The sequence below is a fragment of the Medicago sativa genome, chromosome 5 (genome assembly GCF_051527215.1).
Source record: "Medicago sativa cultivar Bolivia chromosome 5, Bolivia_mono, whole genome shotgun sequence".
NCBI classification, from domain to species: Eukaryota; Viridiplantae; Streptophyta; class Magnoliopsida; order Fabales; family Fabaceae; genus Medicago; species Medicago sativa.
The window spans coordinates 7,851,055-7,864,287 of NC_140753.1; the positions used below are offsets into that span (position 1 = coordinate 7,851,055).

The 13,233-nt window shown below is 32.9% G+C and overlaps 1 protein-coding gene across 1 annotated transcript; it reads right to left on the reverse strand.

Moving 5' to 3' along the window:
* Positions 1-10,489: 10,489 nt before the first annotated feature.
* LOC146919660 (cyclin-D5-1-like) lies at positions 10,490-12,713 on the reverse strand. Its single transcript, XM_085713091.1, has 5 exons — positions 12,151-12,713; positions 11,954-12,040; positions 11,566-11,854; positions 11,347-11,480; positions 10,490-11,251 (listed from the first exon to the last, which is right to left on the reverse strand). The coding sequence occupies exons 1-5, from the start codon at positions 12,481-12,483 to the stop codon at positions 11,036-11,038; spliced, it is 1,059 nt and encodes a 352-aa protein (XP_085569217.1). The 5' UTR covers positions 12,484-12,713; the 3' UTR covers positions 10,490-11,035.
* Between the last annotated feature and the right edge of the window lie 520 nt (positions 12,714-13,233).

Consider the following 13,233-nt stretch of genomic DNA (forward strand, 5'->3'; position numbering starts at 1 on the left):
CGAATGTTGGTGTAACATCCCAGACTGCTTTCAGGATTGCCGACTAACCACACAAACGAACACAAGTCTTTTCAGCATGCTTTGTCCTCACTCACATGCTTACCGGGAAACTTCCCGGTAGGTCACCCATCCTAGTACTACTCCAAGCCAAGCACGCTTAACTGTGGAATTCTTATGGAATGAGCTACCGGAAAGAAGATGCATCTTGTTGATATGGGTAGTACCTAACAATTCTTATAAGCCTTCCTTCAACCATGTAGTCCCATACCTACACGGCCTCCGGATCCCTCTCATTCCGATGTGATTCGGTTCCTCCTATTATCGTGGGGTCATCCTTACGGATAGTGTCCGTTCCAACTGGCGGGAACCTTTCGTATCCAACTGACGGGATATCGAAAGCCACGTTGTGGGTGTTACATGCCCACCAGCTTCCGCCTGGTTCGTCCCCGAACCACACCGTACTGGGAGAGGTCTGCTCTGATACCATTTGTAACATCCCAGACTGCTTTTAGGATTGCCGACTAACCCCACAAACCAACACGAGTCTTTTCAGCATGCTTTGTCCTCACTCACATGCTTACCGGGAAACTTCCCGGTAGGTCACCCATCCTAGTACTACTCCAAGCCAAGCACGCTTAACTGTGGAATTTTTATGGAATGAGCTACCGAAAAGAAGATGCATCTTGTTGATATGGGTAGTACCTAACAATTCTTATAAGCCTTCCTTCAACCATGTAGTCCCATACCTACACGGCCTCCGGATCCCTCTCATTCCGATGTGATTCGGTTCCTCCTATTATCGTGGGGTCATCCTTACGGATAGTGCCCGTTCCAACTAGCGGGAACCTTTCGTATCCAACTGGCGGGATATTGAAAGCCACGTTGTGGGTGTTACAGTTGGAGTCCTGCCGATTAACAAGTTTGAATTGCCCTATCCAGTGTAAGACAATTGTTGCAGTTGGAATGTGCAATCCAACTCCAACAATCATCTTACCTCTGAAATGGGGTAAATTCAAACTTGCCAAACATCATGGACTCAAGCATTTCGCTCGACATTCATGCTTTCCTTTGAAAAGAATAAATTTTTGTTAGGCTTGATTTAGATTAAGGTATTCAAGTGCCACCGAAATGAGGTCCATTCCTTGACACCTAATACCTTCATCTAAACCAGCCTAACAAGAATTTAATCTTTTCAAAGGAAAAACATGAATGCCGAGCGAAATGCTTGAGTCCTCGCCGTTTGGCAAATTTGAATTACCCCATTTCAGAGGTAAGCCAATTGTTGTAGTTGGAATGCACCTTACCCTAACTAACGACGATCTTCTGGCTGAATCAAGCTGTTGATGATATCTTCAGTTGATCTCAGCAACGTCACCCGCATATCGATCCACTGGAACTTGGTGTGCTCCCAAAACATGCTCGTCACGTTTTCGTCGTTCTTTAACTCCACCCAAGTGAATGATACCCTCCGATCGTCGAGCTTTGGACGTTTATACCGAACGTTTTGCATCCTCCTTGTGTCTCTGGGGTTGACTCCTTGGTAGAATTCATTCAGTTGATCCTTGAGACCTCTTAACGTTACATCAAGGCACCGAACCTTCAACCTCTGAGCAAAACTGTTTGCGTAAAGAGCAGGATTCAAGTTGGAGGGCATAAAACATGGCCCAATAAATCCATACAAAGGTGTATGTCAACCTTAACAAGTAATACAGATACATAAATCAACACAAGTGGATCTAAACCTAGTTAATCCTAACAATCAAGCACCAATCGCGAGCACAATCAAACAAATATATGTAGGGGCGTGAAACCAAGTTGCAAAAAAATATGATGAGTGAACGTTTGCGAACACCAACCAAAGGTTTAAACGCTAAAGAATGAACCTACCGTCAACATAGGAACGGTTTCATACACCATCAACTCCCTACAATGAATAGCATAACCCAATAACAATTCTTTTGAACCAAACATTACTGAGCATAGAGCTGAACCATGTCAGATCAAAACCGCATGCTCCATTTATATATAGTATAGAAATATAAATAACATTGATTATAATTTTTAACAATATATAAAGAGAATACAATTTTTTTTGGCACCCCTAAAAAAAATTGGGTTGAATTTTTCATTATTCCAGTTATATCCTTGAACAAATTTGTCTTTAAAAATGCTACATTGTTGGTATTATAGAAAAAGATAAGAATTTTCATTATATTTGTTACTATTGTTGGTAAAAGATCAACATAGTTTTGTTTCTATTTAAAAGTCACAAACATCTATCTATCTATCTATCTACTCCCTCCGGTCCTATTTACAAGAGACAATTGATTTTTTAGATACATTAAATAATTTATGTATTTGGTTTAGATTCTTGACTAAATACATAAATTATTCAATGTATCTAAAAAGTCAACTTTCTCTTGTAAATAGGACCGGGGGGAGTATTATTGTTGGTATTGCTAAAGAACACCTATTCACTTGTAAGAAGGTGTTTGTTAGCAATCAACACCTTTTAAGTTGGACATAAATACCGTATTTTTATTTAAAAGGGAAATGTTAACCGATGCCCCGGGGCATTGGTTAAGGAATCAAATGTAGAAAGTATTACATTAGAACTTGTGCTGTCAACTCATCAAAAACATAAAAAATGTTATTTTTACTTTAAAATTTTCTTTTTTAGGTTCCTTAACCAGTGCCCCGGGGGCACGGGGCACTGGTTAACAAGACCCCATTTAAAATTAAGTGAAGAGAAAAGGGTAAAAGTGTAATCTAAATTTAATTATTAAAATATTCCTACTTTCCCTTTTCATTTCTTGCTGCTGTACCCTGTTTCTCACCAACAGCTCACGAGACTCTTCAGCTTACTCCTCTCATATGAATCGGCCGTATGTGTCTTCATCGTAATCTTTCAGTAGCAACTTTGATGTGAACTAGCCTCTTGTTCCTATCATCATAATCCTTTGATTTCCTAGCCTAAGTTGGAACTCTTCCAATTATAGAAAAGGGTAGGATTGTGTTTGAAGAACAAATTGTGTTTCTTTTCAACGAAAACAATAGGAACTCGCTCAAATATAAAAGAGGTATGATCGTGTTAAAAAAATATTAATCATATCATACGATAGATTAAAATGAATGTGATGTCTTTTTAGTTGGTTTTTAGGGCAACATTCTTTAAAAAAAATTGCTATTGTTGATCGAAAATTGATATTGTGTTATCTTGGTATTCTTTATATTCTTATTTTTTAAAAATGGACATGATATATGTACATCATATTTTGACTATGATTGCATGCATTGTTGTTCTTCTTTCTCTATATTTTTGTTGTAACTTGCGATAAAAGAAGTGACAATTAAATTGCATCTTCAATATTTAATCTTCACAACATTTTTGTATTTAATATCCAATATTGCCCAATCATTTTTCCCATATTCATCTTGTTAAATTCTAATTTGTTAAGCTAATCCAATAAACTATTAAGAATCTTATTTGCATTATCAAACACTAGTGAAAAGATGGGCACTCACGTACCCGTTTTTTCGCTCTTTTTATTACGCTAATGCGTGTAAATTATGAACGGTATTTTATATTAAATTTTGATTTTGATTAAAATTATAAGTACAATATTTGTGACTTTTATACTGTAACAAACCCAAAAAAACATGTTTATTTTTTTCAATGACAATAATAATTTAACAAATATAATATAAATCCTTATCTTTTTTAATACCATCAACAATATAACATTAATATAGGAAAATTTGTTTAAGGGTAATTGAAATTATAAAAAATTCAGCCCAAAATCTATATCTCCTTCATATCAAGGGTTTTTAATGAAATTGCTTTGAAGTATAATGATACGGTTACCATTTTCAATATGGGAACTAGATCTTGTTTAGCATTTGTAGATTTCTTCTACGACATCGTGAGAGACGATGATCTCATGGTTTGTGGTCGAGACTTACTAGAACTTGCATGGAAGTATGATGTAAGTGGCTTGAGAGAGGAGGTTGAGAAAAGGATGACAAGGGATGTCACTGTTCAAAATGTAGTGGAGAAGTTGGAGATCTCATGCAAGTATGAGCTGAATATTTTGATGAATGAATGAATGCACCAGTTCTGAACTTGTTTGTAATATGTATAACCAATTTAATGACGATATTAATCTTTCTAACTATCATCCTCCTTTTTTAGGTCATTGTTAGTTGTTCCCAGTAAAAAAAAAATGATATTCGGGCTACTTGATCCGATTGCTACAAAACTTTCATAGAAAATTAGAAGAAAAAAAAATCAAGGATCAAGACTCCCTTAGAAGGGACTTCTCACGGGACTCCGCCACTCAAAATCCAAAATTCCATCATTTAGACCCATTTTTCATTTTTATTTTATTTTTAATATTCTCAAAAAAATCCGAAAAATTTTGCATTAGTTTTATTTGATTTTTAGAATTTTTTTGTGATATTTTTATATTTTTATGATTTTATTTGATAGGTTTTTAGCATTTTGTTACTTTGTTTTTTTGGTTGTTTTTAAAAACAAATTTCAAAACTGCTGAAATGAAAGAGGTTCTGATTTCTGATTATACATAAGGATATTTCATATTATAAAATCCGAATTAGTGAAAATTCATTTTGGATTTCAAAATCCTAATTACTCATAGACATTTTGTAAAATTTACAGGATGCGCGATAAATGGATATGATGGGAAAAGTAATAGTCAAATAATAATAATAATTAACTTTTGTTTAACAAAACGGATTTGTCTTTTATGGTTCATAGTATTTTGTAAAATTTACTCATAGACATTTTGTAAAATTTACAGGATGCGCGATAAATGGATATGGTGGGAAAAGTAATAGTCAAATAATAATAATAATTAACTTTTGTTTAACAAAACGGATTTGTCTTTTATGGTTCATAGTATTTTTTTTGGGCCTTTCTGAAACGCAAACGAGAAGAGGAGTTACTATATACACCTACGTTTGCCACTACACCGAAAATATCCTTTTCTTGAAACTTGAAAGTCTACTTTTAAACTGTAATATCGTTGGTCTGGATTTTGACCTTCAAAGTACATACTTTTTTTAAAATACTCTAGAAATTGATATAGAGAAAAGTCTAGGAAAACGATTTCTAAGCGGAGTAACTCCCACCAAAATATCACTCCAAAAAGAGGTCATTCTTCCATTTCTCACCCTTTTCACAACCTCTATATTAAACCGATTAACTGCGAAAGTATCTCTCCACCACCTCGACGCATAATATGGTCACACCACACAAATAAAGAAGTTAAAGAAACTATTTAGATTGGAGAACAAGGGGAATTTCCATCATTTTTCGTAAGGAGAGACATATACATCATTTTTTTTATATGGACGGTAGAAAAAAAAAAATTCCCATTTTCATCCAAAAAGAAATTCTAGATCTATTTCTTATTATTAGGAGCTTACTAACATTTTCTTGATCTGATCAAAATCAATATATTTTTTATACAAATACGTTGATATGATACTTTTCCATAAAAAATGAAATTGAGGAATGAAAGATATATGAGACAATCGACTAGACAAAGAACGTGGATAATACTTTGTCATTTGAGGTTAAAATCTTTAACTTGGTCCCTTCCTCTCTATACCATATATATGCTCTTGATTCAATTGTTGTCCACAAGTATTTTATCAATCAAATGAGACAAATAATATTTGTCCAATGACAAGAAAGAAATGAAAAAACGACAAGAACGTTTTCCTTATGTATACTATGTTGTTGTGGTCCAACAGACATCTCACTGCATCCCATTCCGTGACACGTATGTATATATTTGAATGAATTTGGTCTTTAAACAATGTTACATCCAATGCCACGGTCTTTATCACCGACAGTGTTCAAAACTAGTATTTTTCAGATCTTAATCCTCTGCACTAACTGCGGGATCAGTTAGATGTAGGTGCCATAAAATGATCCAACTAAATTAAAATCAAACGGCTCTACCATCCCTGCAAAGAAATTGTACCTTTCACACACACATGGTGATAGTTCTATTATACGTGATGCGTAGAATGACTCTGAACATGGTAGGATTCATGTAGCTGGATTATGGATCTTTCAAGGATTGAGCCAACCCGGAACAAATTTCAACTGCAAAATTTGTTATGCGCCTGATCGGAGGCGTACAGTTTAGTTAACATATTAGGTCAAATTCATCCTCAAAAGAAGGTGAAGATTGGTCCCACGTATAAACACTTTTCTAGAAGTTACGCGCTTGGGCGGAAGCCTACGGATTAACTAACATATTAGGTCAAATTCATCCTTAAAAGGAAGTAGAGATTGCACCCGCATATAAACACATATTCATATCATATTTCATGTGGTATGACGCTCTTGAAAAAATAACAAAAATAATTGCAATTGTTTATTAAAATATTAAAATTTGAGTTCATTTACATGTAAATATTTATAATAAATTAGGAATTACAAAATGTTCATACAGCTTCCCATTTTGTAGTTATAGATTATTTTTGAAATGAAACATTTTATCATGTGTACTTTGGATTAGTTTCTATTGAAAAATAATCAATTTTGGGGGGTCGTTTATTCAAATTATTTTTGGAATATGTGAGGGGTCGTTTATTGAAGATAAGACTAATGGGAAATGAGAAGAAATTTGTGTCAGAAATTTGATCACATCACAAGTCCTTCCGAATTGCATGCATACATATACAGTCTGGCATAAACCTTGTATTTTGCTATAAGCAAATAATTACCGTGATCACATTGTTTTGTTGCATATATGGTTCACATGCATGGAGACTGAATGAAGCATATGATTCTGTTACATAGCCCCTCCACCTTTGTTGTTGGTTACATGTTGCTGTTAAAATTGCATATAAGGCCAGTGAGATTGACCCTATTTGAGTATTGACAAATAAGACTTTTGCAGAGTGACTTCACTTGATCAATGATAGCTGAATAATTGATAACCACATATAACACATTCTTGAAGATGTTTCACCTACTGAATATCTTTGATGTTATGTGCTTGAAAATATATATATTTGAATGGTATGTATGTAGTGTACTCTTCACATACTTTAGACAGTTAAAAAATCAATCATAGAAGCTGCTCCTTAGGCACATCACATAGTACTACTTGACCCGTGATTCCAAGATGAATGAAGATTGAAAACTCTATTGCTTACTTGCTTTAAATTCAGAGGATTCTGAGAAGTAACTAAATTTTAACTGTGTACTATGATGCTGTATTTAAAAGGATCCTGTGTTTTTATTTCACTTTGGATTAGGTATAATTGATTTTAGAAGTGTAAAATTAATTTTCACATGGTGATGCATGTTCTCGAGTTGAATTGATATTGTCGGTAAAATTGATTCTAATTTAAAACTAGAATAAGAGTCATAAGGTGTTTTGTTGGTATTGAGCTAGGGAGTTGTGAATGTTTTCACTCCATATTTATGGGAGCCAAAATTGATTACATAGGAATATAATTGATTTTGTCATGTTTTATTCTAAAATTGATTTGTGTACTCAAAATTATTGCTAACTCGTTTATATATCCGAACATAAATGATTTTACCTTTACCTCATTTTTAGTCATAATAAATTTTACAAAATCAATTTTATGATCACAAAAGAAATCAACACTTAGGCTTTGTTTGCAGGTTTAGAGGCGAAAAGAGGGGAGAGATTTGCAAAAAAAAGGAATGACCAAGTGAAAGAAGTAGAGGAAAATGGAAAGAGAAGGTTTTGGGGATTAATTTATCCTTCTTTAAAAAACTACTCTTTCAAAAAATGTGAAAGATTTTTTTTATTTTCCCTCACATTTTTTATCCCCAAAACCCTTCATTCCTCTTCCCTTCCCTCCAAACTCCTAAACAAAACCTTATGGATTGGGAGGGTTAACGTGCTTGGTTTGAACTTCGTTCACTAATATTATAACAATGGCTGATATCTCTCATAATGTTTACTATCATTTTGTGGTTATAAAGTTATAAGCTATTCACGTTGTATATATAAATTATATCCAAATTATTTCAAGTTTTATTTTTTGATGAACAGAATTGTACTTATGAAGTTTGTTTGAGTATTTAATTTACCCCTCCATCTAATCATTCAAGATCATATTATATTTTTATATCTATTTATTTTAAAACAAATTTAAATTTTTAAAAAATTTGATCTACGAAATACCGCCGATATCCAACCAAATTTCAAAAAATCTAAAGATTTACATTTTTTTTTTCTTTTTGAAGTTTTCTTTGAGGGGTTATTTTAATAAAGTTATTTTCACTTCGAGTTATCAAAAGAGATTTAATAGGCCAAAGGGCTACAATAACATTGCCAACAGGTTGCAACACCAAGAGGGATAAAAATGAGAAAATAGAAAGAAGAGCTATGGAGGAGCTGAGATTTTTTTTTTTCAATGACAAGATAGCTGTAGATAGGTTAGGATTAATTGACACCACAATTTCAATCTAAATAATGACATATTTGATAAATCTTTATCGTGTAACTGTATTAAACAATTTATCGTTAGATCGAAAATTATTATTACATAGATCATGTATATAAAATTTAACATTAATCAGATATTAGTTGATATGTTAACGATATACTCCTATCAACCTCCAGGTCTCAGACCGAGAAGAATCCAACCTAGCGTGGGATAGAACAACGCAAGGTCACCCATAGTCCCAATACGAACACCCTCACGAGTGTCTAAAGATGCCAACAAAGAGCTGATTCCATTTCTCACTTGTAGTAAGAGCAAGAGTGTCCATTGTGTCTTCCTAAAAACCACTTCCACGAGATGAATTTAATCATGTCCATCAATTGGTGTTCAAAGATCGTGTTCAAAGATCACCTTATCCAAAAAGATGAAAATTTTCTGAAACCTCGAGAAAGACCACACAACATAATGTTAGACCAAGAGATGACCGAACCTAACATTCCTCCCACCCTATATCTTAAAACATTACTAAGGACATAATCTACGTCCGAAGGTAACACAAAATCCCAGCCTAACCACTTGAATATAACACACGAACTACTAAACACATACATAACAAACAAATGACTAATAGACTCAACATAATCACAGCAAAAATAAGAGATTTCCCCTTCTGACAAAGAGATTCAGACGAGTCAACACCTTATCATGAAGCAACCGTCAACAAAACACCTTAACCTTAAGAGGTACCTAAAAATTTAAAACACGGGAAAGAAGATCGAAATCCTCCTCGAGTGCCCTACCCCACTAGCAGTCCTCCTAGTTGATAGCTATGAAACCCGCATACTCCAAAACAGAGACGTACCCGTATCAGATACGCATCGGATACCGATACTCCATGGATATTCGCGCATACGTACCCGCGAAGTATCAGAATTAATTATTTTAATTTTTAATAAATATTTTATAGGATACTTATGTGACACTCCACAGATACACAAGGATACTTCTAAGATACTACTTCACAGATACGTATCATAGAAAAAAGATGAAAAGTAAAACAGTGAGACAATGTTGTAAAAATTCATTATAGATTATATGATTCAATTTTAGACATGCATCAATAGAATGTTTCTCGATGAACCACTTAAAATTATACTTCTTATGGATGAACGTAGCGAGAGTAGTGATTCAGTTAATCAACATTAAATAAAATTTGTGTTGAGTTCTTTTCATGATGTTTCTCTCGATATCCCAACATATGAAAATGTAATATGGTTTATAAGAAAACTTTAAAAAAAATTATTTTGATCACATGTATTATTTTTAAAAAAAATTGTAACTTTTATAATAACATAATAATGAAGAGTAATCAGTGTTAATTTTCTTCAAGTATTTTACATACATATAAGTTTTAACATAAAAAAAATACACATAAATTTTAGGGAAATGTTAAAGTGCCCCCGTATCCTAACCGTATCGTATCATATCCTAAATTTAAAAAAAAAAAAAATGTGTATCCGCGTACCCGTATGTACCCACACATGTATCCGTGTCTCATAGGTTGATAGTAATGAGGGCAAAGCTTATACCCTTTGTATCCTTTAATTAAGCTTATGTCCTTTAATCTAACAAAATATTATTATTGTAAGGAGAAAATTCTGTTAGATTATGTCCTTTAATTATTAGTTTAGAAAGTACAAGCAAGAAGCAATGCACCGTACATTCTTCAAAAAAAAAAAAAAAAGCAATGCACCGTACTAGTCCAGTGCACCAAAATCCAATCTTCCCACTTAACATAACTAAATCACACTACAACCAAAACAGTTAATGGAAAAGTTTCCCAGTTCCTGAAAAGTAACTCCCTCGTCCTAACCCATCAATTAAATCACTTACAACTTTTAACATGCTTTATCAAATCACCCCAACCCAATTGTTACACATACCCATCAAATCGCACAAAACCATTTTCCCATTCTCAATGCAATGCAACCCTGTCTCAGTTCATAGAAAGCAAAGCATCCCAAGTGCAAGTAGTAGTAATATTCAATAATTCCAGTCACAACAAAATAATTAATCAATAAATGAAAGAAAAAATACAAAAAGAAATTACAGTTGTAAAAGCAAACACAATAGGGATAATAAATTGTGTTCCACTCATGTAACATCTTTCACTTCACCACCACAATCCTTGTGAACTTTCAATCAACCAATTCATCACTTACTATTGGCTAAACAAAAGCTATAACAACTTTTCATTTATTTATTTTTTTTGGTCAAGAACTTTTCATTTATTTATTTACTCTTCCTTTTTTTTTTTTCTTTCTTTTCCCCTATCTTCTTGGTAGTCACTTGCATAAACTTTTTTGTTGTTGGGTACTAAATCAATACCAAATCATTCCACAAAAATAGTGGATGATGTTTAACTAAAAAACAATCATAATTTCTCAATAGAAACAAAAAAAAATCCTATAGGCTATAATAATCCAATCAGCAATTAAATAAACACCAATCAAATTAATTTTCTTGTATATAAAAATCACAAACTAATTAAGGTTGATCCTCTCAAAAATTAAGGTTGACGTAGCTTTTGTCCTGGAGGAAAATCTTCAATGTTTATGTCCTCATAACCAAGCTTTCTCTTAACTCCTGCACAAGCATTAGATTTGTTTTCAACAACAACACTCGTGGAATTTGATTCTGTTGATAATAAATCCGATGAAGGTGTCTTGTTAACTTTGTTTCTCATCTTTTCTTGTACAACATTGTAACATGAAAATACATGCTCCTGTTGCATAAAACAAAAACAAAATTAACATCATAAAACTTTATTATATTTATGTTATTTCCTATCAAAATAAAATTTGAAGTAATTGAACTCACATTTTCTAGATTTCCACATGATGAGATTAAACTAATCCGAAGATCAATTTCCTTTTTGGTTAATGTGGAATCAAAAGCTGCTAGTATAGAAGCAGATGCAATTGTGGATGGCCGTTGATTCATCAAATTAAAATCTGCACAAACAAATTAAAAAACATTATTTTTTATTCATTCAAAAAATACTCACTTTTTTTTTTTCATTTAATTAATGAAAATTACCTTTGACCAATGTCACAATGTGTTGTGTGGCTTTTGTGATTATTATTTCTGATCTTGATCCATTGCAGAACTTGGTGAAGAAATAATGTAAATAAGCAAAAGGGGTTGGTAATCCCATTTTCCATTCCAAAGTACTCAAAATCAAAAGTTCCATGTTCTTGATAACTTTGTTCTCAAATCGATATTTTATTGGATATTCTGATAGTGGAGGAACACTTTGTTCTTCCATTTTTGCTGCAATTGATAAACATGCCGCTGACAACAATTGAATAGCCCAAGGTTTTGATTCCTGCATAAAATAAATTAAATTAGCAAAAATCTAATTAAATAAATAAATAAATAAATAGAAATTAGAAAACTATAGTGATAGTATATGTGTTAAACTTACATCAATGGATCGTTTTGAAAGAAACCGATCAAAATAATTGATTGATAAATAAGCTGTTTGAACTGAGAATCCAAATTTTGCCTGTGTCTGAATCAACAAATAACAAATTTTTAGTAACAAAACAACCAAAAAACAATGAAAGAGGAAAAAGGTAAGAAAAGAAAAAACAAATTTTGATTAGTTTGGTGAAAACTAACATTGAAAATCCAATCAATAGCATGCAAACGAGCATTTCTCAACCAGAATAAGCTTTTGCTTGAATCATCATCTTCAACATCAACATCATGATCATCATAACATAAAAAATGAGTGATGGATCCAAATCCAAGTCCTGTTTCTTGTTTGAACAAATATTGAATATATTCTTCTTCATCATCCAAAAGAAACCAAGGGTTATTGTTATTATCAAGTGATGAGTTAATGAAGAAAGCGTTTTCATCTTCATCTTCTTCGAAGATGAGAGTGGATTCATCTTGTTCATGACACATGAGACTAGACAAAGAAAAAGGGGTGCCAACATAGCTCCCCATGTTTTTGATTTGGAACAAAAAATGTCTCAAAGTTAAGACTCGTCGAGGAAGAACCTAAGTGATAAATAGTAGGAAGTGCTTGGAGAGAGGTTAGGTTTTGTGGTGTGATTAAGTGGAAGAGTGGATAGTAGTGAGTGAGTGGGAAGTTGCGGTTTTGGTGCCGCCAAAATAAACAGATTCAGATATAATGGGACGTTAATTTGCAGATATAAGGTTGAAACTCTTCAAAATGATTTTAACTTCACTAATATGTACAAGTTTAATAATTCATGTAGGACCCAAATTCAATATGATAAATTCTTGTTCAAAAAATACGGAGGAATTAGTCACTTTAATCCCTGAATGGAAAAAGAGTAGTAACTTTAGTCCCTGAATGCAAAGAAAATGCAAACCAGTCCCTGAATATAGACTTTGTTAGTCAATTTCAGGGACTAAAGTGATTAACGGAGTCTACATTTAGGGACTAAATTGACTAACGTAGTCTGCATTCAGGGACTAAATTGACTAACAGAGTCTACATTCAGGGACTATTTTGTAATTTATCTGCATTCGGGGACTAAAGTGACGACTTCTTTCCTATTCAGGGACTAAAGTGACTAATCTCCCAAAAATATGAGCAATGATATTTGTACCACTATGATAAATTTTTAACAATTTTCTCTTTCATATTCACATTATTTTTATTCTTTTCTTTTTCTTTCTCTATTCTTTTTTACCAATAAAAATAGAAAAAAATAAAGTTGTCTCGAA